General features: G+C 56.8%; 13 protein-coding genes across 13 annotated transcripts in view; 8 read left to right on the top strand and 5 right to left on the bottom strand.

Moving 5' to 3' along the window:
* L226DRAFT_539304 (uncharacterized protein) overlaps positions 1 to 830 on the top strand; it is a 1747-nt gene extending 917 nt beyond the window's left edge. The window contains exons 3-4 of the mRNA XM_067681660.1: positions 81 to 591; positions 649 to 830. Of these exons, the coding sequence (XP_067530627.1) occupies positions 81 to 572 (492 nt within the window). The 3' untranslated portion in view covers positions 573 to 591; positions 649 to 830. The remainder of the gene's footprint in view (positions 1 to 80; positions 592 to 648) is intronic.
* A 675-nt stretch (positions 831 to 1505) lies between these two features.
* On the top strand, positions 1506 to 2530 carry L226DRAFT_261089 (uncharacterized protein). Its single transcript, XM_067673368.1, has 3 exons — positions 1506 to 1725; positions 1777 to 2004; positions 2092 to 2530. Exons 1-3 carry the CDS (start codon positions 1637 to 1639, stop codon positions 2429 to 2431), a joined length of 657 nt encoding a protein of 218 aa, XP_067530626.1. The 5' UTR covers positions 1506 to 1636; the 3' UTR covers positions 2432 to 2530.
* A 148-nt stretch (positions 2531 to 2678) lies between these two features.
* Positions 2679 to 4007, top strand: L226DRAFT_539301 (uncharacterized protein). The gene is made up of 3 exons (XM_067681659.1): positions 2679 to 3027; positions 3142 to 3366; positions 3448 to 4007. Exons 1-3 carry the CDS (start codon positions 2939 to 2941, stop codon positions 3659 to 3661), a joined length of 528 nt encoding a protein of 175 aa, XP_067530625.1. The 5' UTR covers positions 2679 to 2938; the 3' UTR covers positions 3662 to 4007.
* On the bottom strand, positions 3960 to 5592 carry L226DRAFT_575155 (uncharacterized protein; the record flags this gene model as incomplete). The annotated part of the gene is made up of 2 exons (XM_067685159.1): positions 3960 to 4044; positions 4097 to 5592. The coding sequence occupies 2 exons, from the start codon at positions 5590 to 5592 to the stop codon at positions 3960 to 3962; spliced, it is 1581 nt and encodes a 526-aa protein (XP_067530624.1).
* Positions 5593 to 6053: 461 nt separating this feature from the next.
* On the top strand, positions 6054 to 8047 carry L226DRAFT_616453 (uncharacterized protein). Its single transcript, XM_067686910.1, has 5 exons — positions 6054 to 6086; positions 6144 to 6171; positions 6234 to 7776; positions 7842 to 7898; positions 7952 to 8047. Exons 2-5 carry the CDS (start codon positions 6147 to 6149, stop codon positions 7974 to 7976), a joined length of 1650 nt encoding a protein of 549 aa, XP_067530623.1. The 5' UTR covers positions 6054 to 6086; positions 6144 to 6146; the 3' UTR covers positions 7977 to 8047.
* A 154-nt stretch (positions 8048 to 8201) lies between these two features.
* L226DRAFT_616452 (uncharacterized protein) lies at positions 8202 to 10300 on the top strand. Its single transcript, XM_067686909.1, has 4 exons — positions 8202 to 8359; positions 8415 to 8831; positions 9730 to 10149; positions 10202 to 10300. Exons 1-4 carry the CDS (start codon positions 8231 to 8233, stop codon positions 10205 to 10207), a joined length of 972 nt encoding a protein of 323 aa, XP_067530622.1. The 5' UTR covers positions 8202 to 8230; the 3' UTR covers positions 10208 to 10300.
* Positions 10301 to 10759: 459 nt separating this feature from the next.
* Positions 10760 to 13644, bottom strand: L226DRAFT_470918 (Piwi-domain-containing protein; the record flags this gene model as incomplete). Its single annotated transcript, XM_067676345.1, has 6 exons — positions 10760 to 11125; positions 11180 to 11416; positions 11468 to 11575; positions 11626 to 12695; positions 12745 to 13220; positions 13274 to 13644. 6 exons carry the CDS (start codon positions 13642 to 13644, stop codon positions 10760 to 10762), a joined length of 2628 nt encoding a protein of 875 aa, XP_067530621.1.
* An 879-nt stretch (positions 13645 to 14523) lies between these two features.
* On the top strand, positions 14524 to 15529 carry L226DRAFT_539294 (uncharacterized protein). The gene is made up of 3 exons (XM_067681658.1): positions 14524 to 14835; positions 14888 to 15406; positions 15459 to 15529. Exons 1-2 carry the CDS (start codon positions 14694 to 14696, stop codon positions 15370 to 15372), a joined length of 627 nt encoding a protein of 208 aa, XP_067530620.1. The 5' UTR covers positions 14524 to 14693; the 3' UTR covers positions 15373 to 15406; positions 15459 to 15529.
* L226DRAFT_539293 (uncharacterized protein) lies at positions 15433 to 17125 on the bottom strand. The gene is made up of 5 exons (XM_067681657.1): positions 16862 to 17125; positions 16516 to 16799; positions 16365 to 16440; positions 15981 to 16309; positions 15433 to 15926 (listed from the first exon to the last, which is right to left on the bottom strand). Exons 1-5 carry the CDS (start codon positions 16929 to 16931, stop codon positions 15714 to 15716), a joined length of 972 nt encoding a protein of 323 aa, XP_067530619.1. The 5' UTR covers positions 16932 to 17125; the 3' UTR covers positions 15433 to 15713.
* Positions 17126 to 17910: 785 nt separating this feature from the next.
* L226DRAFT_616448 (uncharacterized protein) lies at positions 17911 to 19750 on the bottom strand. The gene is made up of 4 exons (XM_067686908.1): positions 19612 to 19750; positions 19102 to 19550; positions 18821 to 19037; positions 17911 to 18753 (listed from the first exon to the last, which is right to left on the bottom strand). Exons 1-4 carry the CDS (start codon positions 19714 to 19716, stop codon positions 18406 to 18408), a joined length of 1119 nt encoding a protein of 372 aa, XP_067530618.1. The 5' UTR covers positions 19717 to 19750; the 3' UTR covers positions 17911 to 18405.
* A 718-nt stretch (positions 19751 to 20468) lies between these two features.
* On the top strand, positions 20469 to 21407 carry L226DRAFT_616447 (acyl-CoA N-acyltransferase; the record flags this gene model as incomplete). The annotated part of the gene is made up of 2 exons (XM_067686907.1): positions 20469 to 20600; positions 20661 to 21407. 2 exons carry the CDS (start codon positions 20469 to 20471, stop codon positions 21327 to 21329), a joined length of 801 nt encoding a protein of 266 aa, XP_067530617.1. The 3' UTR covers positions 21330 to 21407.
* A 333-nt stretch (positions 21408 to 21740) lies between these two features.
* Positions 21741 to 22570, top strand: L226DRAFT_539290 (uncharacterized protein). The gene has a single exon (XM_067681656.1). It carries the CDS (start codon positions 22033 to 22035, stop codon positions 22486 to 22488), a length of 456 nt encoding a protein of 151 aa, XP_067530616.1. The 5' UTR covers positions 21741 to 22032; the 3' UTR covers positions 22489 to 22570.
* Positions 22503 to 24140, bottom strand: L226DRAFT_539287 (mitochondrial carrier). Its single transcript, XM_067681655.1, has 4 exons — positions 23907 to 24140; positions 23119 to 23547; positions 22680 to 23068; positions 22503 to 22628 (listed from the first exon to the last, which is right to left on the bottom strand). Exons 1-4 carry the CDS (start codon positions 24090 to 24092, stop codon positions 22604 to 22606), a joined length of 1029 nt encoding a protein of 342 aa, XP_067530615.1. The 5' UTR covers positions 24093 to 24140; the 3' UTR covers positions 22503 to 22603.
* Positions 24141 to 24453: the final 313 nt, after the last annotated feature.

The following is a 24453-nucleotide window of genomic DNA, read 5'->3' as shown; positions in this document are numbered from 1 at the left end:
CCCCCCCCCCCCCGGCACTGCGCATCATGTTCATTCATATCCATATTCGATCGACTTCACGGCACTCGCACATCCCTCAGCCCGATAACGCACAACGAGAGCTCATGCGCCGTACGGCCGCGCATATCATGTCCTCCCCGAACGCCGCGCAGCTCGAGATGCGTATTCTCGCGAACCACGGCGCGGACCCACGGTTCGCGTTCTTGCGCGGGCGGTGGTCGCGGGCGTGGCGCCTCACGAAAGGCAAGCTGCGGCTTGAGCGCGAGGCAGAGAAGCGTAAAGCGGAGGAGGAGGTGCAGCAGAAGAGCAAGACCGCAACCTTGGGCGGCTTGGCTGGCTATGGCAGTAGTGACTCTGAGGAGGAAGACAACGAGTGCACCGCAGCGGAGGTCTACAAGAAGGAAGATGTGCCAGTTGAGAAGCCACCCTCGCCGGTCGAGGAACCGAAGCCTCCCGTGCTGCAGCTTCAGGAGCCGAACGACGATACCCTCAAGGCTGCGAGACGCGCGAGGGCCCGCGAGTGGGCTGAGAAGCGGCGGGCTGCGAAGGAGAGTGGTGAGGTGGCAGATTGAGGGATATGTGCGTGTTCAGGTATGTCTCCAGTCGATTTACTGCAGCTGCCCATATCTTACTTTCTTGACACTTGAGAGGACTGAGAAGGATACTTCGAATGCGTAACGCATGCGGTTGCCACTCATCTCGGATAGGTTCAATGAGGTTCTATGCACCTTCAGAGTGCTAACCGAAAGAACTACAACTTCGTCTACCCCACCCCCCTTCGGGTGCCGCTGTATAAGTCAGGGTCAAAGGAATAGAGATGTCAAAGCGCAAGTACTCGAATAATGTCCCAGGCTGCCATTCTTGTCTCCAACGCTGCTAAGGCTACTTCATCGACTCGGTTCATGATCACCACTATGTCAATAGCTAGCGTCCGACGACTGTCCCCAAAACACAGTCATCCTCACGATCACCTTGGTCGTCGCACAGACGCGGGAGGTTCACGGTACGTGCCGCCTATATTCTTCGTCCGCAAATGAAACTCAATCAACCTAACTCACTACGATGGGATCCGCCTCAGTAGTTGCTGGATGTCTCGCGGGAGGTATACGGTCACTAGGACTTGCATGGCCAGGAATGCTCTGGACCTGAAGCTTCAAGAGCAGAACTCTGAGCGGATTTGCGTTCCAGCCCCGCGAACGGTCACAACACGTGATCGTGACGCACACTCGGCCAAGTTCCAAGCTGAGATTTCGGAAGCCCCTCGAGGTTCCTCCCTCCCGACTCTTTTCTAACCATGCATGTGCAATGAATTGACATCTAATCCTCTGCCAGCAAGTACTTCGGTGTCGGCCCAATTTAATGCGATGGTCTTCGCCGCGCTGCTGGCCAAAAGACGGCACAAGGTACGTATTCCATGAACTCCTGCCTGGAACAAGTCGGGTAAGTATCATGAATGTAAAATCGATCTATCTATCGCCCCCGCAGCTGCCTCAAGATGAACGCGTTCGAGCGATGACGTCACGCGTCTATAGGTTATCACGAGCTCATCCACCTGCATAAATACCACGCTCGCACAGTTCCACTTTGCTTTCCGACGGCCACCTACTCCTACCGCACACACAACCTACCCCGCGCCATGGAAGACCCGGCGAAGGAGATCGCTGACGTTGCGCTGCTCGTCACCGCTGCAGTCAACCCCGAGGTCCAGAAGGCCGCCGTCCTCAAGTGAGCCTTTCTTTTTCTCTCTTACCACAGGAACTCATTCCCTACCTGTAGGTATTACGCCGCAGACATGCGTTTCCGGCACCCCCTCTGCGCTGTCTCACACGCGCCCCATTCACGCGATGCCATGCTTTCCATCCTCCAGTGGTACCGCATTATGTCGCCTATCCTCACCGTGCACGTCAACGGCGTCACGTACGATGCAGAGAAGAACGCCGCGTTTCTCGAAATCACGCAGGTTTTCCATATCCGCTGGTCCCCGCTCAAGCCTGCTCCTTCACGGTGCGTCCTTCACTTATCGTCCATGTTTTCGTTTCTGCGTCGTCCCCTTCCCATCAAGCTACGAGAACTCACTTCCATCCCTGGCAGCCTGATCGTTCACCTCACCCTCCGCCCCGAACCTTCCCCCACCGATCCCTCCAAGACCATCTACGTCATCGCCGAGCACGAAGATTTCTACCACCCAGACGACCTTGCCGCGCTCGTGACTCCTCCTCTAATCCCACTCATCCGCCTTGGGCTGCACGCCGCAACGCTCGCATGCCGCGTGAACGCGCGCGTGTTCGAGGCACTCGGATACTGGAGTGTCAAGGATGGCGAGGGTGGGCAGGGCGTGGCGCTGCGGCCCGAGGGCGAACCGTTGCCCCCGATCGGAGCGGAGGAGCAGAGCGCGTTGGAGTTGGATGGGAAGAGGACGAAGGATGAGTGAGATGGTGGACGGACGTTGCAAGGTGCGCACATGCCATCTCCTACGGACTATCTATCTAGTATATTGCTTTTGGACTCTTGTACTACGGGACCCGGTCGCAGCTGCTTGCAATACGGACGATGTTTGGACATGATGCATGAAGGCTGTTGCCAAGCGGTCAGTGCGTCAGAGCCGACCAAGTGGATGGTACCTTGCGCTTACAGGACATCGCGCGATCTCGCGGGTATCACGCCACGCGCCACTATGCAGCTTGACGCGTCGCGGTCTGTGTAACCGTCTGTGTATAGAAGCCAGGTACCCATGCATTGTGCATGTGAAGACTCGGGACTCGGCTGCCACGTACATACCATCGCTTGTCTCGAGCCCCCGTAAGCACTGTACTGTATCAGGATGTCCGACTCACATTCGATCACCCACCTTCCCCGCCGACGACCGTCTGCTTGAGCCCCATAGACCGTGACGCAACCACCGACCGCTGCAACTCCTATACAAGTCATACATATTGCCATGGAGGACCCGGCGAAGGAGATCGACACAGTGGTGAGGCTCGTCACTGGGGCAATGGATCCCGAGTCGCAGAACGCGGCCGCGCTCAAGTGAGTCCGAGTTCGCATCCCTCCTTCCAGGCCCGCTCTTTCTGACCTCAGTACGTTGCACGCATCCATCACGACCACCGGACTCAAACGCGAACTCGAACTCCCAACGCGAAGGTACTACGCCCCGGACGTGACATTCAGGCACCCGCTGAGCGTCGTCGCGTCCGCCCCAGACTCGCGCGCCGAGCTGCTCGCGATCCTCGATTATTACCGCATCATCTCGCCCGTCATCGTCCACATTGTGCACGTCGCGTACGCCGCGGACACGCTCACTGCGTACGTGGACGCGACGCAGACCTTCCACATCCGCTGGTCGCCGTTCAAGCCCGCCCCCGCACGGTACGCCCGTCCTCAGGATGTGCTGAGGCTCAGCCGCTGCTCACGCGCTCCCCCTCCCTCCCTGTCGATGTCATAATATAGGTTCTTCATACGCTTCAAGCTGCGCCCGGTCCCGACGCCCGGTGAGGGAACGGGAACGGTGTACCTTATCGCGGAGCACGAGGACTTTTACCACCCGGACGAGCTCATGGCGCTGTTTGTTCCGCCGCTCGCGCCGCTCATTCGCTGGGGGCTGCGTGTTGGCGCGTGGGCGTGCGGGTTGAATGCGCGTGTGCTGGAGGCGTTGGGATTCTGATCTGGAGGCTGAGCGCGGAGGAAGAAGGACTCCGAGAGGACGATGTCCGAGGGACTGGAGGTCCGAGGAGGCGGTGGCGGCGGCGGCGTTGGAATATTGATGCAGATTATTGAGGGGAGGGAGGTATGATAGCTGCAAGGTGCGCAATTGATGTCGCATCCCGGGAGTCCTCGCAACTACCAGCTTGAGTGCTAGTAAGTCACGGTCAAGCATCATGGACCACCCTCCTCGCCGTGCACACCCAGTCACATAGGCGTGTTCTGCGGGTTAGTACCAGTACCTAGAAGAGCAGTCTTCGTTAGCACTTCAAACTCGAAGGCTCAGCATGCGACCGTTCGCACTGGAACTTGTTTGGTGGGTCATCCAGGCTATTCGTGTCATATCTGAAACAATCGTTAGCGGCGACCAATGCGGAGTTGAGCTCACACTGCTCACCGAACATCGATCTCAACGAGTTCCTCCAGCTGTGCTGCGAGGTCATCGACATCGACTTCTCGCCTGCAGAAACAAGCTCGGAATGCGAGGCGCTGGAGGGGCCCGCCGTTTTTGTTTCGGATCGAAAGCATGCGAACTAATGCCTCCACGACGGGCTTGTCGAGGGTGAAGTGGGAGAGAGTGAGCGTCCGGAGATGTGAACCATACAGCTCTCCACCAGATGATGCCCGTGACGTCAGGAAAGTGAGCAGCGTGTCCAGGAGAAGTATATCTTCGTTACTGTTCTCAACCTCATTTTCGGCGCTGATGGACACGGCCGCGAGGTTCGGAAATCTTGCAGTGAGGGTGGACCACATCTCGGAGGTGATGCTGGCAAGGGAGTGATAACAAATCTCGAACTCGGAAAGCGGAGACCCTGAGAACGCGTCTAGGATCTCCTCCCAGAGCGCTGCCGTCATACTGACCATTTCGCTGCCAGTACCAGAGATTTTGAGACCCCCGGGAAAGCCGTGGCTAGGTTTGGCGTGGAAGCAAGCGAGTCGACCACTGATGTCGATGGCCAAGGATGAACAGCGGGAAAGAAGGGCACGATATGCCGTCTGTCGAGGCAGGGCCGACGTGATGTCCCATGACGAGCCGACGTCGTCGAAGTAGGCGATGTGCATGTTAATGAGTGAGGGCAGCGTGAGTCGATCTAGGAAGTTAGGCAAGGCAGGAGTCATCCCGGATAGCTCCATCTCCCGCATATCAGCAAGTAAGAGGCGCTCCGAGGACTCTGTCCCAGAATGTATATGGCCATCGAGTTTGAGAACCTGGATGTCGGGCGACCGACGCAGTATGTGGAAGAGAGCTGCAGCCTGAGGTGTACTCGGCCCGGACCCCCGGCGCCGTCTTAAGATTAAGACCTGCAGTGAGCAGAAGAAATCATCCTTATTCCAGGGGACTGGAGCTCCGGTGAGAGTGACCTTGCGTAGGCGAGGAAAACGGGCGTGAGACAGATCCAGCAACTCTGGCCAGGCCATCTCGCTCAAATTGACCTCCTCTAGAGAAGGAAATCCTTCGGTGAAGGGCGCAAGGAGCGAGGAGAGAGATTGACCCATCGCCGATTGAATGTGTAGAGTCCGGAGTCTATGTGCATGAGGGATCAACTGGGCCAGTATGGCGACCAGGGTATTCGCGATGACCGAAGTCGACTGTATTCCGACGTGGAGCGGACAGCCTCGAGATCTCTCGAGAAAAGCAGAAAGCCACTCCGTGCCCCTTGAGTATCCAGAGTCGACGATGATTGACCAGAATCTCGATGTAGCGAGGGCTACATCACGCCAGTAGCGACAGATCCAGGTGATCCGCAGCACTGTGGTACGCGTGTACGTATCGTAGAGTGGTGCCGACCCATTGAGAACGCCCTGAAGTTCCTCGAAAACGGCCGTTAACACCTCATGAGGAAGGGTGTTGACGAACTGGAGCACGTCATGGTGAGGATGAGGTTCAGGCATGGGTGTCCTCCCCTTGGACAAACACGACTTACAGCTTTATTTTCGGCGACAGCGCACCTACTGGCACCACTCGAGATGGATGCCGGAAACATGTCAGGTGTGAGATTCGACATTGGGACTCTTTGAGAGCTCTGAAAAGCAAGGTAAGTCCTTCACACAACGAATCAACGTGGCTACTTACGTCTGATCTCGACTTCGATTCGTTACTGGTCTTCCCTTCAACTTGGTTCCTCCCAGGCCGCGAGTCGACCTCGGGAGTTCGAGATGAACGTATTGATCTTGCATGTAGAGTTCGGTCCTTCCTCTCTAATGGGTTACACTTCGGCACTCACTTTTAAGGCAGCAAGATTTCAATGGTGATGACGCCAGTGATAGTGGTTCGCAAGAGACCACGCAACCGGGCACGCGCCGGCGCCTTCTTGAGTCTCTCCCAACAACTCCTCCGACCATTGCAGACCAAACTACCTACAGTTACTGTAACATCCGTATGGGTGGTATGGGGAACTTTCGTTTTTCGCTGCGCACATAATACTCATCTCTCCTGCCGGCAGATCATGGCCGATCAGTCCCCAATCGCCAGTACGCGCCCTCCGAGTCCCTGGTTCTGAACCTAACGATACAATGAGCTCTTGATTTTTCAGATCTTCCGTCCGCTTCCGTCAGGCTTACTATTCGCCGGAAAACACCTTGTATCGTGGATGAGATTCCGTATGAACTCCTTGTTCACATCTTCCAGTCGGTGCAATGGGCTACAGGATGGCAGACACCTTCGTCCCAAATCGTCCCGGCTTGGATCTCCTTTACGTGGGTCTGTCGTCGATGGCGCGATGTTGCCCTGTCCTCCCCCATTCTATGGACCTCGATCCGCAACGCAGGCCCTAAGAGTAGTCACGGTCAACGCTGGCTTCCCATCTTCTTGGAGAGGGCTCAAGGCGCTCCTCTTGACATCGACATCTCTCTGCGATGCGGTAAAGAGATTTGCGCAGAGACGCTTCGCACCATAGAACCCTATTCCTTCACCATCCGTCACTTCCGCATCTGTCTCCAAAAGCTAGAGCCAGGTATAATTGCGTACAGAACACTTGTTTTCCCTCTCATCGCGAAGATGAGCAACCTGGAAGAGCTAACGCTCCAGGTTTCATTCTTCAGAAATGACGACGACATGATCCATGCTACTCGCGACCACCTCCCGTCTCTCAGGACCTTGCGCGCAGAGCATCAGTTTATCCCCTGGTCCTCGTCAGTCTACACAAAGCTGCGATCGCTGGAAATCAGTCCGTATAGGAACCCTCCCTCGCCTTCCGAGTTCTTTCAGATACTACGGGGCTGTCCAGATTTGGAGGGACTCGTCTTCGGACCAGGACTGCCTCGCCCGGGTGCACCACCGGCCGGAGAGTCCGAGGAGTCCTTCTTTGTCGCCCTTCCGCGGCTACGCACGATGAAACTGGCAGGAAGGCCATCGCAAATCGAGTTCGTTTCTCGGTACATTGAAGTTCCCCCGACTTGCAGCATCGACATCGGGCTCAGCGGGACTCACGATCACCCCAACAGTGAAGTTGCCGCACTCATTCCGGGACACCGGATGCTTCAGCCCGTCTTGCCCACTTGCACCACCTTCTCCCTGTCTGTGGACCACGATAGTCACCACGCCCGTGTCGATCTCGTCATGAAGGGCCGCGAGAATCATCTCCATATGACCTCCGCGCAGTACCTCTTCCGCAATGAGCGTCACGGGCCGCTGCCACTCGGTGCTGAGACGTGTTCGGAGCTCCTGAAGGTGCTGCGCCCCTCGCCCCTCACCGAGTTCCGCCTCGTCTTGGATTCGGTGGAGTTGATAGAGCGAGAGGTGTGGATCGACTGCTTCTCGAGGTTCCCTCTCCTTGAAACCATCGCTTTTGGGCCCCATTTCCCCTCTTTTCACCCTCCTGACTCATTCCTGAATGCGCTCACTTCCTCGGAGACGGAAGGCACGTCAGTCTCACTGGATAGGCTCCGTGTTCTGGAGCTCACTTCCATCCGATTGAACGATGCGGTATCCCAAGACATACTCTCCATGCTCCGCCATCGCGCATCGAGGGGAGTACCGCTATCCGAGCTTGTTCTCAAAGGGTGTTACTGTGACCCCGATGTTGACATCGACACGCTGAAGGAGACACTGCAGAAACTGGTTAAACTCTCTATCAGGTGAGTGTGTGCACGGTGGCCGTCGATTTATCGTACGTTGACAGTCTGTTCCACACGCGACTTAGGTACCCCACGGACCCTTTAGCTTGTTGCGGCCACTTTGGAGATTGCGAGAAGTTCCAGTAAGTGCATTCCACAGTCTGGACGCGTGCATATCATATTCACCACCGATTAGATATCATGATTTTGTTTCCACATGAACATTAGGGGGGTTCCGTCCGAGGTCGCGTTGGAGTCTACGGATTGGTTATACTGAGGTAGTACACGGGCGGTGTTGGTACTTGAAATTCAATCCCATACTTATTGAACGCAACCCGGGTACGCCGGCGACGCGGCGGCTTCGTCAGGACCGTAGGCGCGCACGATCCCGTCACGCGATTTGCACGCGTCGACGCGGTCCTGCCACGCCAGCGCTCTTTGAAGTTCACCTTGTCCGACTTTCAGTTCCTGCGTTATGTCTTCAGCATCATCGGAACAGGAGAGTGAGCCCGCCTCCAGCACCTCTGCGCCGCCGAGCGAGGGAGCTCCCAATCCCCCCAAAGTCGTCATTGCGAAGGAGCCGCTTACCGAGTTTATTGTCGGTGTAAGACGATCCCTGACTCCGTCTCGTCTTGGTTCATGCTTATCTCTTCTGCTAGGATCGGATAGTCCGCGACATGCTTCCCACTCGGCCCATTCCACGTTGTCTAAATCCGAACTTCGTGGAGTGCGACGTGAAGCAGCTTCCCGTCGTCTGGTTCGGTGCGCCGTACGAAGAGGACAAGGTGATCCCGTTCGCGATCGCCAACGGCTTCGGCGTCAAGCGTTCGCAGGGCGATATGTACTCCGCCAGCTTGACCCTGGTCAACCTTATCGAGCAGTTCTACAAGCGGTTCGGGATCTATCTGCGCATGCAGGAGGTGTGGGGCCTCAAGGACAATCTGGTTTTTGCGTTCTACTCGAATCGTGACATGCGCAAGCTCACGAAGCGTCAACTCCGCGTTGTTTTGCGTACGATCGAGGCGATGGGATTCGATGACGAGGACGTGCTGTGGTGGCTGGACAGAGATGAAGAGGTGCGTGCGCTGGGCGATCTCATCCCTTCAGCTCATCCGTTGTACTCACCGTTTGATAGGTCTGACTTGGAGTGCCGTCTTAAGATCTGAGTTGCCCCCTCCTGCTTTGTTCGCTTTCCTACATTCGCTGTGTACTTGTACCCCAGGCTATCAGACTAGCTATCACTCCCCGTTCACTCTTGTATTGCGTCATTCACGTCAAAGACGTCCATCTGCACATAAGACTTGCCCCGACAGCCAGAGTGTTGCGGCTGCTTAAGAGATCATTGCGACATTGACAATTTACGGTAAGTATTCAATAGCTTAGACGCAAGTGCAACATACGTACTGACTACTGGTGAGATATAATGATTACAGTTCCACATGAGTAGCAAGGGCTGCTGTCCAGGTCGCTTGCACTCCAACTTAGGATGCTTGGCACTACACAAGGGGTGTCCCGGGTCTCGGACGACAGTTAGTAGCAGGGAGTGGACACTATTCTAACACGTAACGCGTTCCATCATGTATGCTGTCGCCTCAGGACCGTTCCGCGGACAAACAGAGTATGTTGGCTACATGCAAGTATCTAGGCGCGCACTATTACCACATGTCTTGCACACGTCGACGCGGTCCCGGTGGCTGCGTTCTTCGAACCACCACCACAACTAGGAAGTAGGCCCTCCTCGCCGTGTACACCCCTTGACCTCGTCCTTTCATTTCCTGCGTTATGTCTGCCGCATTGTCAGAATAGGAGAGCAAAGCTACCGCCAGCGCCCCTGCGCCGCCGAGCGAGCCTGAGGGAGCTCCCGATCCGCCCCGGGCCAAAGCCGTCCGCAAGGAGCCGCTTACTGGGTTGGTTGCCGGCGCAAGACGATGTCTGTCCTCTCTTTTTGGTTTCGTGCTCATTGCTTTCTGCTAGGAATGGACGGTTCGCAACATGCTCCCCGCTCGCCCCATCCCACATTGTCTGAATCCACACTATGTGGAATGCGACGTGAAGCAGCTCCCGATCGTCTGGTTCGGAGCCCCGTATGAGGAGGACAAGGTGATCTCATTCGCGATTGCCAACGGTTTCGGCGACAAGGGCGACCCAAATGACGAGCTGTACGCTGCCAGCTTAACCTGGGTCAACCTCGTCAAGCAGTTCTACAGGCGGTTCGGGATTTACCTGCGCATAGAGGAGGTGTGGGGCCTCAAGGACAATTTGGGTTTGGCATTCTACTCGAATCGCGACATGCTCAAGATAACGAAACGTCAGCGACTCCTTGTCCAGAGTACCTACAGGGCGATGGGGTACGAGGACGAAGACATGCAGTGGTGGCTGTCCAGAGACGAAGAGGTGGGTGCGCTCAGTCATGTCATCTTTTGTGCTCGAACTGACCCTCCGACAGCTCTGACTCGGACGTGCCATGTCAAGAGCGCGCGCTCGCCGTGCTTTGCTCGCTTTCCTATGTTTGCTGTGTACTTGTCCCTCAGGCTATCAGATCCGCTATCACAATCCGTTCGTTCTGTGTATCGCGCTTGCCGCGGGAACCAGTCAGATCTTCCCCAATTCCAGCTTCGACGCAAAGTACCAATAACTGGGTGCGTGCGACACCTTGGTTTCTCATGTCTGGAGCAACTGAGAACGCAGAGCCCTATCACTTGACCAGCCTCTGGGCAATGGGGTGCGCTTTGTCTTCCGACAATATCAAGTTCACCGAGGGTTGGCCGCATATGTAGTACACATACCCCCCTGGTGAACTGCCCCGCTCGGACCCAACCCCGGTCCTAACAGCACTCATTTCTGGCCGCATGGGCCCGCCGCGAGAATAAAAATGACCGCATGCAGAATGACGTTGATTGCGAATGATACAATATGCGACTGTTCCGATAGCTGTGGATAGCATGATATACAAAGCGAGAGCATCATACAGTTCAACCAAGCAACCAAGCAAAATCCCGTTCCGTTAGATGTAGAACATGCTCTCCCTCAAGTCCGGATGAACGCCATTACCCCACGTCTTCCTCGCGTTCTCGAAAACGCGATCCTTCTCCGCCTCTCGATCCGCAGTAGACGTTGACCTCGCCCCGCCAGCAACGGAAGACTGTTCATCCGCCGTGTTCATCAGGACGTTGAGGTAACTCCTCCCACGCTCGCACGCGATGTCCGCGTAGTACGCAGCGGGGACCAAGCTGACGGCCTTCGTCGCACGAGCGTAGAGGTAGCTCGCCGTATGCGTGCCCTGCTGCAGCGTGTCTGCATCGAAGCCGTTCTCGTCGTACACGACGGTGTAGTGTGTAGGTCGCACATGACCTTGAAGACCGTTGTGAGCCTGTCAAGGTATGTATGAGTAACTGCAAGAATCGTGGAGACGGGGCTGACGCACCTGGAGGTACCAGTCGAAGTTGTAGACGTCCGTCACGCCCTTGTCGACGACGGTGCCCGGCTGCGTGTTGCCGTTGCGCGACGCGTTCTGTGCGTCGGGCGGCCAGAACCTCGCGTGATGGCGTTTGCCGCAGATGATGATCGTGAGGCTGGGTTTATAGGGTTGCTGGGGGGAGATCTGCTTGAAGGCCGCTTGTAGCCTCGGGAGCTCGTGCTGGATGACTTGGGAGTATTGGCCCTGCGACGAAGTCAGCCTGTGCGAGCATGAAGGGACGAGAAGGTCCCGTACCTCAGAGACACCATCGCGGTAGACAATGATCCTCTCAGGAAGCCGCTTGTTCTTCTTGAGGTATAGCTGAAGCCGTTCGATCGTCATTTGCGTCAGTCCCTCGACCATCTGGTGTTCAAGATTAGCCTTCGCACAATTACCGGGTATCGGAGACTCACCTCCTTGCTCTCCTTGTTCCAGTCCGCCTTCTGCAGCATGAGACTCGCGGGGAACTGGGCGAAGTGGTCGTCGATGCTCGCGACGACTGCGGCGATACTGGGCGTGCCCGGGACGCTCTTCGGGCTCGGATGCGTCACATCAATGCCCATCACCATGGTCTTTTTCGTCGTGAGCCACGCCATAGACCCCCGGTCCAAGGCGTGGTTGATCCCGCCGAGCTTAGTGTTGACCTTCAGGACGACGTTTGAGAAGTACTGGTCCTGCTTGTTCGGCTGGGGCGGGCGCGCCTTGTTGCGCATGAGCAGCATGTGGACTGTATGCATGCCCATGTCAACATCTGCAAGCTTCTTGATGCCGTGGTATATGTACTTGTCGACGCCCGAGAGGAGAACAAGGATGAAGCTTGGCTTCATATCCTTGCGGAGGTTCTCGCGGAGTGTCTTCCGGATCTCATCCAACGCGCGATCACGGTTAGGAGTGTCGTCGCGAAGCCTAGGCAGGTCGACGGTCATGATCTTCGGCGCGGTATTGGCGCCAATGATACCTGCCGAGTTGCACTTTGCGAGGAACGCCTTCAGGAAGGTATCCAGGTGGGGGTCACTGATGCCCTGGAACTCGTCGCGACGACCCTCCTGAACGAGAAGGACGGCCCACCGCGTCATTGTCCCGCCTGCCTGCAGCTTGACGTCGAGGATGTTCCACCCCGCGTCACGGACCTGCGGCCTTCCTGCGCGGTAGGAGACGGTCGGCGCTGGGAGGAGACGCGAGGGCACGACCGTCATCTCCGGAGTGACGCTGAGACCGAATGCACCGAGCGTCGCGCCGGGCGCATTCGCGCGGAGGCCGAGGTCTTCGAAACCTTGGTTGACGATCGCATTGCCGTTGAAGGGGGGAGGGTTGCAGGCGACCTTGATCATCGCGGCTGTTTGGTCCCCGTCGAGCTTACCGCGGTAGGCCTGTCCGGGAACGATCTCGCATATCTCTGCTGGCAGCAGGATCGGCTTGTCGCGCCTCGAGCTGACATTGATGAGGGGGAGATCCCGAGCGTGGCGAAGGTTGATGCGGTACTCTATGCCGCACGTTAGCGAAGACAGGTGGAAGTTTGACTGAGGACGTACTGCGTTTGAAGAAGTTCTCGACAGTGATCATGCCGCCCAACTCAGGACAGTCGAACTTCTCTGTCGCGGCCGTCTTTCCCGTCATGATGCGGAAGATGGTGTTCTTCTTGGTGTACCCCAGATGCTTCGTGGACACCTTCAGCCGATCGGCGAACGACTGGGGCATACCACCGGCGGACTGCCGGTTGAACGCCATCATAGCCTCCGCCAAGTTCCCGGGAGTATAGAATGCGGTCATGCAGACGTTGATGTTGACCATGAGCTGCTTGTACATCGGCCGCACGGACATGAAGAAGCCGCGATACGCATCGACGCCGAGAGAGAGGGCGTATTGCTCGGAAGAGGAGGGGAAGAAGTACTTATTCCTACCGACACGCACGCCGCGTCTTGACGCGTACTGCTGGAGGATCAAATTGAGGGCTGAGACCATGGGTTGGGTGTCTATGTCGCGATGACGGGGGTCACCGCTCATGTACCTGAGAATGCGTGAGCGCGATGGACCACTCGTTTCAATGGATGCAGAACTTACTGGACCAGCGTCGATGTGTTCAGTTCCCCAAGGAATTTGATCTCGACCGTGAACTTCAGTGCGTTCGGGTCATCCTGTTGATCCTCCTCGCGGTACCGGATCGGAATTTCCAAGGGCTGGGGCAGTTTCTGCGCGGATACCATGCGCTGGCTACGGTCGTGTGCTACATGACGCACATACTGGGAGAATTGCGGACTCTCCTCGACGAGTTGCATGATGCGACCCCGTCGATCACCCTTTGCCTGGGCCTTCGGCGAGATCGCGATCTCGTACTCGTAGTAAGTGGTCTTTGGGGGGAGTTTGACCGCGAAGAAGTTCGCCCGGACGACGCCAGCTTTGCCAAGCTGGCCCCACCCGGGGCGGAGCGGCATCTCCGGCTGCACCTGTAGACGCTTGAAGGATTTGACGAGGTTGTCCAGTTCGCTAATTCGAGGCTGGACCTGCAAGGACTGGCCAGCAGCGAAGACTTCCGCGGGGCCGCCAAAGCCACCGCGTGAGGCTCCTCCGCCGCGCGCTCCACCTCGACCTTGTCCGTAACCTCCTCCACCACTGGGGACGGAGGGGCCACCACGAGGAGCCCCTCGGCCGCGATAGCCACCGCCTCCAGTTGTACCAGACTCGGCCGCGGAGGGCGCCGGGCTGCCTCTGCCTCGAGCGGAGGAAGAGGGTGTGCCACGACCACCACGACCACCACGGCCGCGACCGCCGCCACGTTGTTGTTGACTCATTGATTGGAAACACGACAAACTACAGAATGCGTAAGTTTCCGAATGACAGTGCGCGCGAGAACACTGCCTCGAATGCTTCGTGCTTCGGGCACTAAGAACCCGCAAATCCGCCACAGACACGGTACGTGGCGCTGTTTATACCGTGCTGCAGCGAAGCAACCGAGACTCGAACGGATTAAACTTACTGAAAGCTTCGTATGGATGGATGACCGCGTAGGATCACCTTCAAATTCGAGGCTACTATGGTGTTATGTAGCTTCGATGCTGACGATAGTTGGCCCAAGAGATGGAGAGCAAGAACAAGGTCAGGAAATAAACATCATCGACCGAGTGTACGGGTTTATAAAGTTCGTTCCTGCCACGTCGTGCACTGGTCGTGGTGGTGGTCGATGCTGCGGTAAGTGCTTCCACTAGCGCTGCGGTAAGTACTTACACGTGAGTAATGATCGGCAATCACTTTGCAAGGAAAGAATGTCCGACCAAAGTCCGACCGGTCCGATACTCTACTACGTCTCTCAACATCGCAGAGAGTTCTGCGCATGTGGAAGGCAAGGGTTGAAGCCCAACGAGCTGGGGCCATGCTGAGATCCCGCGGGGATGATGATGTGCACCGCCCGTAGTGCTGGCATGATCGCATAGCCTCCAGCTGAATGCTCGAAAACCGGGGATTCAGGGGACCTCTACTTCACCACATGCTCGCCATGCTCTTCATCTCAACGCCAATTGGCTTATTCCTTATCATCCTAGGTCTTGCAAATATCGCTGTCGATCTACTCATCGCAAGGGAGACCAAACGTGGGGCCACCTTGCGAAGCCCACCTCTCTCAGACTACAGTGAGCCCATTCTCTTGCGCTATGTAGTGCTCATTCCCTCTGAACGATATAGCTTTCGTTGGAGAAGATTACCCTCCATATCTACCCCTGTCGTCCTCACAAGCCTCCACGGTCAAGCTAGCCTTCGAGGAAAGCTCTCGCTTCTCCCTCACGTCCCCCGAGAGCACACTCGAGTGGGCGTATACCGGTGCTTCCGGGGACAGCAACATCCGCCTCGGCTCAAACCAACGCTTCTTCAACACTGGGTTCTCCTACCAGCTCCACTGCGCCCGCTATCTCGTAGGCGCGTTCAAGCAAGAGGACCCACCGACGGACCCCCGCGAACGCGCGCACGTTTCGCGCTGCCTGAACGTCATCAAGCATTTCGTCATGTGCTCGGCAGACACGACGCTCGAGCCCGCTGACTCGATGTCCAGGAACCACACCGCGGTGCGGGACGGAGGCGAGCGTAGATGCAGGAATTGGGACGCGTTGTATGGCGCGATGGAACAGAATTGGGCGGATTGGCGCGCTTCACAGCAGTCTTCGGAAGCGTAGTGCCCTTCGCTGGGGCTTAATAACCCATTTCAATGTGCGTACGTGCAACACTTCCTTGCGAGTCCTGACCTGGTTCTACACCCTAGTTGTACTCGAGTACATGTTTTAGGGCAACTTCATGGGGAAGTCATCTCGACGCCGGGGTATAGCTGATGGTGTACCTAACACGTTGCGTGTATGTATTGTAAGTGCTACTTATCAATTCTCGTTGTTAATGGCTTCTGCAAGAAGTACAAATACTCGATAGGCTACCAAGATGTGCCGGAACAATGACTCCTGCAATGCGTTAAGATACCATAACAATAGCGATTCCAGGGCAGTAAGGTTTAGCAAGCGAAAGCTCAGACCTCCTCCACCTTTACGGAAGACGAGTTCGAACCACTCGAGGTCATGATACGCGAACCTCTTTCCTTCTCCGATATCTCAGCCTCGATCCGTGTCGTCGAGCGTCCAGTGAACTCCAGTCTCGTGTCTTGGCCGAACATCGAGCTCTTGTCTCGTGTCCACGCGCGGCCGCTCACGACCCGGAGTACAATCAGCTGAGGTGCGAAGCACTGGTCATAGTTCTGTCAGTGGCAGCGCTCACGCACACAACAATAGGCACTCACCGTCATCATGACATAGATCGAGAGGAAGAAGATCTCGAGCTGGTGCCCCATGGCAAACGTGACGATGTACGCGATGCCCGTCAGGGTGGAGAGCAGCATACTCTCCACGATGATCGCAGCCGCGCTCGTGTACGCACGCACGACGTCCTGGCCCATTGACTGTCCGAAGCGCTTGCCTACGTAGACGATGCGCGCAGCGATGAGCGACGTAACGAAGACCTCAAGCCCGATGATGCACGAGGTGTAGCCGATCCCAAGGTTCTTCGCGAGGCCTGCGAAGTAGTTCGTATGCGGCCTGCCGGACGCCCAAAGCTGGGCCATGCCCAGCGCTGCGGTAGGTCATTCAGTTAGCGGGCAAGAAGTGCGAGGGGAAAGCATACGTACAGAAGGACGCGAGGTATGCGATCGCTGGGAACACGACAATGCGGAGGTCGTCCCATACCACCCAACAGCGGTAGATCTGCAAGCGAAATCATGACCATCATTCATCATGTGGGTTATCACCGGCTCAAAATGAATGGAAGGGTGGACGTACGAGCAGGCCGTCGCTCAGCAGGTTCAGCACGATGGACGCAGCCGTGCCAAACGTCTGGTACCACACGGACGCGAAGTCGTTAAGGTACGCGTCCATGCCACCCGCGTAATCTGCGTTAACGATCCACATTTCCTCGCCAAAGACGGCCTCGGTCGCGACGAAGACAGTGTTGAGGAGGAGAACGATCGTCGTGAAAAGCAGGAAGAACTTGTCCGACGGCGCGTGCTTGTGCTTCCGGCTCAGCATAACTCGGACCGTGAGGAAGTACACCACGAGCTGCATGCCTGCCCGATCGACGCGTCAGTGAGTGCCTTCCTATGAAGCGGACCGACACAGCGAGGCGCACCGTAGATTATGGCATTGAAGTTGTTGCCAACGTAGAAAGCATTTTGGAAAACGGCCATCGATTCAGACATGGTGGGCTATGACTACCTCGGTCAGGCGGGCGGGTTGAGGGCGAGCGACTCGGGCACCAAGGGTGCATGGAACGCACCCGTCGCACCTTAAGTGTTCACAAGGTGCCTTCTTGATGCTCGTTACATGCGCTCGTGCCTTGCGGCCCGGAGAATTGAACAGCGTGCATGACGTCGCGGCGTAACGCATCTTCTTCTGTCAGCATCCTTTCCCTCGTACCTGGCAACTGAGATTTCCAGTATACTCGAGCATGCCAGAATACTCCGCACACGAGATTGCACGTATTGAACGTCTTCATGGTCAGCTTCATAGGTTGCTGAGACGACACATACTGTACATACATATACGTAGTCTTGGCTGTAGGCCGCCCTAAGAGCGCGACAGCGCTCGAGAATTGAGTTGGACAACCAGCTGACAAAGGCCGACATCACGTCGGATTTTGAACTCCAGTCTCCCACCCACCTCGAGGCTTGCTTCGCGCCCAACGTCGGAAGGGCTGCTCTCTTGTGGCAAAGAAGCATCCAGTGCGAACTTATCTCAGGGACATCTGGCTGGCGTACGTCTGGGTGCGCACGGATATCGTTCAGAAGTCGCCCCCCCCCCCGCCGCGAGGCATGGGAGCAGCGAGCGCGGACACGAGTGTGCCGTGGGTCTGGTGCGGCACTTGTGCGCGCTCCGGCTTCTTGAAAATGGGAGGTCTTCGGCGGGACATGATACGCAGCGTCGTCGTTATGCAGACCTCGCTGTGGTGCCAGCGTTGGAGGGAACAAGGGACTCATCTGTTAGAACCACGTAACGTACCCGGGCGCAACCGCAATAGCGGGGCTGCATCCTACTATACAAGAATCAGCGAGGTGCATGAATACGAGCTCAAGCAATACTCATTTGCGAGGATACAGCGAGATACGACTGGGTGAATCCGAAGAGATACGTTCCCGAGTCCTGGGGATCCGAAAGAAAACCTTTCACAACATACCGTACAGTCATACAGATCGGGAGCGCACTTCAGTACGGGGCCTCGTCCGACGCTCTCCTCTTCCTTGCGATCCGCCAAATCCTAAAGTCATTCCGATTTCATATATACCATCCCGGCATGAGCCAGGCACCCGGGCACCCGAGGCTGGGTCCGGTCCATGGGGAAACAGCTCGGAGGTACGTCATGCGGTAGGGTAGCTTCGTCGTGACCGGTTCCCGAAAGCTCTTCAGTCCTGGGATCTATCGCGACCTCGGGAGCTCCCAAGGAATGCGATACGTCTTGCGCACCCCCGCCAAAACTCTCCTTCTGCCGTGGGAACGGACATCGACAATGTAGACGTCCGGTGGATTGTTCGGGAGCGTGATAGCCACACGAGACCCCAGGATCGAAATGTCAGCCGGATCCTCCGAGTCGGGAAGTTTGAGCAATCGGGTGCCGTCAGGGCCCCATTCTGACCATGGAACTACCCGCGACTCTTGTATCTTCCGCAAGTCTGCCAGCTAGGCATTGATAGTCGCAATAGGAATGACAAAGGCAAGAGACTCGTGGTGGCACCAAAAGGATACCGCCAGAACTGCGATGTCGGGGTCTTCCAAGAAGAAGGGGCGATCGCTTTTGAAGTACCTGGAGCCAGGCTGGCAGCACCCTACAGAGAAGATTTCGGCAAGTCTTATAGAGAAAGCAGGGAACGCGAGGTGAAGAAGATAGTTGTCTCCTGCCCATTCTAGAAGGGTTGTGGCGGACGCGTGCGGGTCAAAGCCGTAGATGAACAGGCCTCTGTGATCGACCACTAACACATGAGAAGGGTTCAGTGAGATGCATCTTCCTGGGTTAGGCCAATGCGATCGCTGAAGGACATGTCATAACGGAATCAGTGAAGTGGATCAGTGATCCTGCGCAGAATGCGTCGCTCACCCATACGATGACTCCAGTCTTCCAGTTCACGACGCGCAGCTCCGCACGGCCGCGGTAGAACACACTGACTCGTGACCACAACAACAGGTCACCGACAGCCTGGATGCGGTTCCTTGTCGGCGGGCGCACGTAGTCATCGAAGGGTCCGAGCTGGCTTATCCAGGGTGAGTCAATGATCTTGTGCCGGGAGATGTCATATATGACACAGTACGGTGTTCTGAAGCATGATGCAAAGAATGATTAGTTCATCTGCTCTCAACGAGCAAAGCGGTCCAACCCACCCATCTGGCGCGAGGTTGTCTCGCCCAAATACCACCAAGTCTTCCTCAGGATTGATGGCGCACGGTAGAGTACGCGACGAGGCAGATAACGCAGGATCTAACCCCTCGTGGGTCGTCAGCAGCGCCACTTTTTGTTCCAGTCCTCCAGACGTTTCAAGCTCTGGCCATGCAGGCCGGTGTAGCCTCCACACCTCACTGTCAGCACCCTTGCGTTCCGAGTACATGAAGAAACCCCCGGGAAAACATCCGCCTCTCAAGGGAAGAGCAAGCTGCACGGTATGCAGGGGGAAGCCAGTGTCCCATGCTGCCTTGCGTACGCGTAGTTTCTCCAGCTTCATCGTCAAGGAGACGTCCCGGGAGGGACCGTCGACCATCCCACCACGATCCAGTTCCATCTTATATTGTAAAGCGACCTCCGATGTGATGAAACTTCTGAGAGCCTTGCAAACCTATGGAATCGAAGTGCATCAGATGCAGGATATGAGGCAGATTGTGGTGACATCGACGTACCCTCGTGCACCTGGTCAAATCGCCCAGCCTTAATCCGAGGAGAATCCACACCTGGAGTTCCACCGCCAGGTTCAGAAATGCAGGATGGCCGTCAGATGTTGTCATATCAGAGGAGTTGATAGGGGCTCGAGCCTCTGAGTACCACCAAAGCCGTCGGGTCAGTTTTTCAAGTTCTGGTTAAGTCCAAGGTAGAGCCATAGCCTGCGGTAGCGGCGTCGCCGCAGTACATATGGCGAATCGGATGGGATCTCACTTATCCCGCGCGTATAGCACGTGGCGGATATGCTTGCATTGATCAGCTCGAACGCGTCACGACTGATCACTGCAGCCTCTTCGTGACTCGTCAACTTCAAGTCTCCTTCCTGGGGCCCGATTATGAGAGATAAATACTAATCAGAGCAGAGGGATGAAGTGACAACACACATCACTCGCCAGGTTCCCCGTCCACGATGGTCCGTGTCCGTAGTGCTTATGCTCGCGAGTATACTAACTGCTAGTATTGTTCACCTGAAACTTGAATACGAGACGATTACGATACATCCTGGGTACATCTGATGGTGAAAATAGGCGGAGGAGTCGAGGTCACCAGGTCGCCACAGCTTGAATCGCCGACAATATGTTGACGAGCGGCGATTCAGCCTGCGCACCTCAACTTTCCGCATGACAGGTACGGCTCCGGATGCATGATACCTGACAGTCATGCAACTCACTGGCGCAAGTAGTGTTTATTATATACTAAGACAGTGGCGAAATCGATGGCGACTCAAGGACTCCCCCACGTCGAACAGTATAAATAACTTGTCTCCTGCCACCGGGTTGCCGTGAAGGTCGCAGATTCTCGCAGCATCCAAGCAGTCATGGAGCAAGACGGAAAAGCACAGCTGTCTCAGCAGCAGACGGCCTCCAGCAACGGACCGTCCGCAGAGGACAATTTCTGCTTCCCTATCTGCGAGCTCGAGAACGACCACGTCAAGCTCACACCCTTCATTGTGCGGACCCTGTTCTTCCTGAAGCAAGCAAGCGGCCACTGACATGTGGACACTTTGCAGCCATCCGTTCACGGTCCCGCGTACTGGGAGGTGACGCATGCGCACCCAGAGATCTACACCTTCCTTCCTCTTGGGCCTTTCCCGACGCTCGACGCGTTCCTCGCACACATCGCCCCGCGCTGGGTCCCCCGCCCGGACCAGTTCATCTTCGCGATATACTCCAAGGCCTCCGCCTGCGCACCCACCCTGGATGCGGATGCAGCCACGCACACGAACACGGATACGGAGACCCCGTACGCATTCGCAGGGCTCTGCGGGTACATCAGCACGGTCCCCGCGCACCTCAGCACCGAGATCGCCTACCTGATCAGTCTACCCGCCTTCCAGGGCACGGGCGTGATGTCCGCGGCCGTCGCGCTCCTCATGCAGTACGCACTGCTCCTCTCGAGCGAGGGCGGCCTCGGGCTCCGGCGTGTGCAGTACCAGACGGATGCAAACAACGAGCGGTCGCTCGGGCTCGCGCGCAAGTTGGGCTTCCGGCTGGAGGGCGTCATGCGGTGGAAGCGCGCGACACCGGGAGACAAGGAGGGTCTGGAGCCGAGGGCAGGAGATGCCAGGCCGGAGACGAAGGGGAGACATACAGCGGTCTTGGCGGTGTGCTGGGATGACTGGGAGGAGGGGGTGAAGGAGCAGATTAGTCGACCTGGACACGTTATGTATGCAGCGTAGGGCAGCTGGAAGTACGTACTGTATGTCCTTGCGTCACTGGAACTGCTCCGACAAGCGAGTAAATGTGGTCATCCAGGGGGCCATCTTTGAGCTGTCGTTGAGACAGTTTGAATCCTACAGATGAATTTGAGCGCCATGTACTTACGAGCTGCACAAAAGTAGTCTAGATCATGTATACGCAAAGCCCACATTAATCGATCATGCCGTCGTATGGGTGATATAGCACGCCGACATGGTGATGCTCCAGCTGGTCCCAGGTGATTGCGAGGTCCGTGTACAGGACACTGCTGGGATAGCAATCAGCATGATGTGACTCAGGGCGCTATAGGCCAGACCAGATGACTCACCACAGTCATATATGAACCCTGCGGGACTGCGAACTTAGTAGCCTGAAGATGACACAACCTCCAGCAGCGAACTTCTGCTTCCCCATCCGGGATCTCGAGAACGACCGCATCAAACTCACGCCCTTCGACGTGAGTGCCCCCGCCCGCCTATCCATCCGTGAGCTCGCCAAGGGAAGACAGGTATTCACGAGCACCATCAACAGCCATCCCTCCACGGCGACGCATACTGGGCGGGAACGCACGCCCACCCCGAGGTCTACACCTTCCTCCCCTTCGGGCCCTTCCCCACCCTTGCCGCTTTCCTCGCCTACACCGACTCACGCTGGGGCCGCTCCCCCGAGCACATCCTCTTTGCCATGTTTGACAAAGCCGCCTCGAACGCGTTCGCAGGCATCTGCGCGTACATCAACACTTCCGCTGCGAACCTGAGCACCGAGATCGGCGCGCTCATCTGCGTGCCCGCGTTCCAGCGCACAGGCGTCACCTCCGCGGCGGTCGCGCTTCTCATGCAGTACGCGCTGCGCCTGCCCAGCGAGGGCGGGCTCGGCTTGCGGCGCGTGCAGTGGCAGGCGCACGAGAGCAACGAGCGCTCGATTGGGCTCGCGCGCAAGCACGAGTTCCAGCTCGAGGGCATCATCCGCTGGCAACGCGTGCTTCCGGGACACAAGCCTGGCGTGAAGCAGAGGGAAGGGGACAGCAGCCCAGGGACGATGGGGAGACATACAGCGCTGTTGTCGGTGTGCTGGGACGACTGGGAGCAGGGTGTGAAGGAGAAGATCTGTCGACCAGGACAGGTCATGTATGCAGCGTAGAAAGCGTTGCGCACCTGGCAGAGCCTCGATCAAGCATCAAACTGTCGTACCGTGAAAACAAGCTGATGGTATACGAGACCCCATTCTATGCTATGTCGGCCTACACGGGCGGCTTCTACTTCCGCGTCTTGTCGTCCCAACTACAAGACGTCAGTCAATGAATGTTGCATACAAGCAGAACAAGTACTCACAGATCCATAAACAGCTTCCAGAGCACCGAGAACATCAAGCCCTGCAGACCGTTCGCAAGGATACGCGTCTTTAGCCCACGGCCAAACAGACCACGCAGGCCATCCTGCGCAATGACTGCCTCCGCGGCTGCAAAATACCCGATGCGTGTCTCGTTCACCTGGCGGTAGGTCTTCACTACGCGCAGCGAGTTCGAGATAGAGTCGGACACAACGGACGCGCAGAAGCCGATAAACGCCTGGCGGAGCAGCTTCTCCATGATGTTGTTCGGAGGCGGGAGGATCTCGTCCAGGCCATTGTATGTCCCAAACCAAGGGTAGTGCCCGACGAACGTCGCGGCGGCAGTCGCGAAAGCACCGTACCAGAGCGTACCGATGCCGTAGCGCTTAATCTGCGGACACAACGTCAGCTCGCCCCAGCCTGTGTAACGTAGGCACGTACCCTTGAGCGCAGGATCGATAGTCCCGCCTTGCCGTCAGTCTGCATCGTCGTCTTGACGGTGTCGATGGGCGTGAGGATCATCCGGAAGGCGGCGGCAGCGAGCGACGCGAAGATGGTCTGCGCGAGGGCGGGCAAGTTCCGCATGTACTTGTTGCCCTTGAGCAGGGCAAGGATGCCGACGTTCGCGGCAGTGTCACCGAAACGCGATACAGGGCCCTGAATGAGCGCGGCGGTGAGACCCTGGTAGTACCGCGTCCACCCGCCGTCTGCATAGAGCGTCTTTGTCGCTTGCGTCATCGTCGTGCCGTAACGATACTGGTAGTTCATGATCGTGCGGAGGGGCATAAGGGTGAGGACCTGGAGGACCATAGCTGCGGCACCACTGAGACCGCCGCCCAAAGCTTTCTTGAGCGTCGCTCCGAGGTCGAACTGGGATAGAGTTAGTTAGCGTTGTGAGACTGAATAGATATCGTATACTAGGCAGGCATAACGCATACTGCACTGAAAGCCAGCGCGGCATCACATACACTCTTACCATGCCGGGTTAGGGTAGAGTATACGCGGTGCACCGATGTCACGGATGTCTCTCCGCCATGAGGCATACGGGCAAGAACGCTCCCTTGTGTGAAGCATTCCAACAAACTTCTCCTACCGGTAGCAAAGCTTAGCACCGTTCAGTCCGCTATGACTGAACGAAGGAAAGTTCGGCTTGCGTCGCTTCTGCCTTCGCCCCGCGATGTCCCCATCATCGCGCATTCGCGATTCGAGCCCTCATATGAAATGCTCACCTCGATATCGTCCGCATCAATGAACCCCTTGACGAATACCGCCGCGACGAACACGCCAAACACGGTAAACACTGCGTACCAGCCGATCGTCCACCATGTACGCTTCTTCTCGGGAGGCGGGGATGATTCACCTGCTTCTGCACGGTCTAGGAGAGGTGCCCGCTCGTCGATGGACCCTTCGGTCATGGTGGGAGTGAGGAAGGAGAGGACGGCGGAGGCGTGGACATCGCTGACTGAAGCAAGTGTGATGATATTCTGAATTGATAGCGCAACGCCCTTATCTCCCCCGTTCGGTAATTGAGCCATCTTATCTAATCTTAATTCTCGGTGCCTGACGGCCAACTTCAGCAAGGCAGCAGTTTCCCCATCGACGACGACGACGACCACGAACTTCACGATAACGACGTCTGAACTAGACTGTAGCCATCCTATTTTCTCTGGTTGTGCCCAGGACGGACAACCGAATTGCATCAAGTTGACGATCCATGACCGGGATGGTACTCGCTTCTCAAGACGGTCTTACCAACCTCCCCCGGATATGGCATGC

This window comes from Lentinus tigrinus (genome assembly GCF_003813185.1).
Source record: "Lentinus tigrinus ALCF2SS1-7 unplaced genomic scaffold L226scaffold_41, whole genome shotgun sequence".
NCBI classification, from domain to species: Eukaryota; Fungi; Basidiomycota; class Agaricomycetes; order Polyporales; family Polyporaceae; genus Lentinus; species Lentinus tigrinus.
This window is presented reverse-complemented; position numbering and strand designations above follow the sequence as displayed.

Excerpts from the sequence above, each read along its gene's own strand:
- L226DRAFT_261089 (XM_067673368.1), top strand. The coding sequence starts at position 1,637 with ATGGAAGACCCGGCGAAGGAGATCGCTGACGTTGCGCTGCTCGTCACC. Across the intron at positions 1,726-1,776 it reads CAGAAGGCCGCCGTCCTCAA|GTATTACGCCGCAGACATGC; the intron begins GTGAGCCTTTCT and ends CCCTACCTGTAG. Across the intron at positions 2,005-2,091 it reads CTCAAGCCTGCTCCTTCACG|CCTGATCGTTCACCTCACCC; the intron begins GTGCGTCCTTCA and ends CATCCCTGGCAG.
- L226DRAFT_539301 (XM_067681659.1), top strand. The coding sequence starts at position 2,939 with ATGGAGGACCCGGCGAAGGAGATCGACACAGTGGTGAGGCTCGTCACT. Across the intron at positions 3,028-3,141 it reads CAGAACGCGGCCGCGCTCAA|GTACTACGCCCCGGACGTGA; the intron begins GTGAGTCCGAGT and ends CCCAACGCGAAG. Across the intron at positions 3,367-3,447 it reads TTCAAGCCCGCCCCCGCACG|GTTCTTCATACGCTTCAAGC; the intron begins GTACGCCCGTCC and ends GTCATAATATAG.
- L226DRAFT_616453 (XM_067686910.1), top strand. The coding sequence starts at position 6,147 with ATGGCCGATCAGTCCCCAATCGCCA. Across the intron at positions 6,172-6,233 it reads CGATCAGTCCCCAATCGCCA|ATCTTCCGTCCGCTTCCGTC; the intron begins GTACGCGCCCTC and ends TTGATTTTTCAG. Across the intron at positions 7,899-7,951 it reads GGAGATTGCGAGAAGTTCCA|ATATCATGATTTTGTTTCCA; the intron begins GTAAGTGCATTC and ends ACCACCGATTAG.
- L226DRAFT_616452 (XM_067686909.1), top strand. The coding sequence starts at position 8,231 with ATGTCTTCAGCATCATCGGAACAGGAGAGTGAGCCCGCCTCCAGCACC. Across the intron at positions 8,360-8,414 it reads TTACCGAGTTTATTGTCGGT|GATCGGATAGTCCGCGACAT; the intron begins GTAAGACGATCC and ends CTCTTCTGCTAG. Across the intron at positions 8,832-9,729 it reads GGCTGGACAGAGATGAAGAG|GAATGGACGGTTCGCAACAT; the intron begins GTGCGTGCGCTG and ends GCTTTCTGCTAG.
- L226DRAFT_539294 (XM_067681658.1), top strand. The coding sequence starts at position 14,694 with ATGCTCGCCATGCTCTTCATCTCAACGCCAATTGGCTTATTCCTTATC. Across the intron at positions 14,836-14,887 it reads CCCACCTCTCTCAGACTACA|CTTTCGTTGGAGAAGATTAC; the intron begins GTGAGCCCATTC and ends TGAACGATATAG.
- L226DRAFT_539293 (XM_067681657.1), bottom strand. The coding sequence starts at position 16,931 with ATGTCTGAATCGATGGCCGTTTTCCAAAATGCTTTCTACGTTGGCAAC. Across the intron at positions 16,800-16,861 it reads CTTCAATGCCATAATCTACG|GCATGCAGCTCGTGGTGTAC; the intron begins GTGCGCCTCGCT and ends TCGATCGGGCAG. Across the intron at positions 15,927-15,980 it reads CGATCTATGTCATGATGACG|TGCTTCGCACCTCAGCTGAT; the intron begins GTGAGTGCCTAT and ends AACTATGACCAG.
- L226DRAFT_616448 (XM_067686908.1), bottom strand. The coding sequence starts at position 19,716 with ATGACAACATCTGACGGCCATCCTGCATTTCTGAACCTGGCGGTGGAA. Across the intron at positions 19,551-19,611 it reads ATTTGACCAGGTGCACGAGG|GTTTGCAAGGCTCTCAGAAG; the intron begins GTACGTCGATGT and ends TCGATTCCATAG. Across the intron at positions 19,038-19,101 it reads GACAACCTCGCGCCAGATGG|AACACCGTACTGTGTCATAT; the intron begins GTGGGTTGGACC and ends ATCATGCTTCAG.
- L226DRAFT_539290 (XM_067681656.1), top strand. The coding sequence starts at position 22,033 with ATGTTTGACAAAGCCGCCTCGAACGCGTTCGCAGGCATCTGCGCGTAC.
- L226DRAFT_539287 (XM_067681655.1), bottom strand. The coding sequence starts at position 24,092 with ATGACCGAAGGGTCCATCGACGAGCGGGCACCTCTCCTAGACCGTGCA. Across the intron at positions 23,069-23,118 it reads TATCGATCCTGCGCTCAAGG|ATTAAGCGCTACGGCATCGG; the intron begins GTACGTGCCTAC and ends TTGTGTCCGCAG. Across the intron at positions 22,629-22,679 it reads TGGAAGCTGTTTATGGATCT|TTGGGACGACAAGACGCGGA; the intron begins GTGAGTACTTGT and ends GACGTCTTGTAG.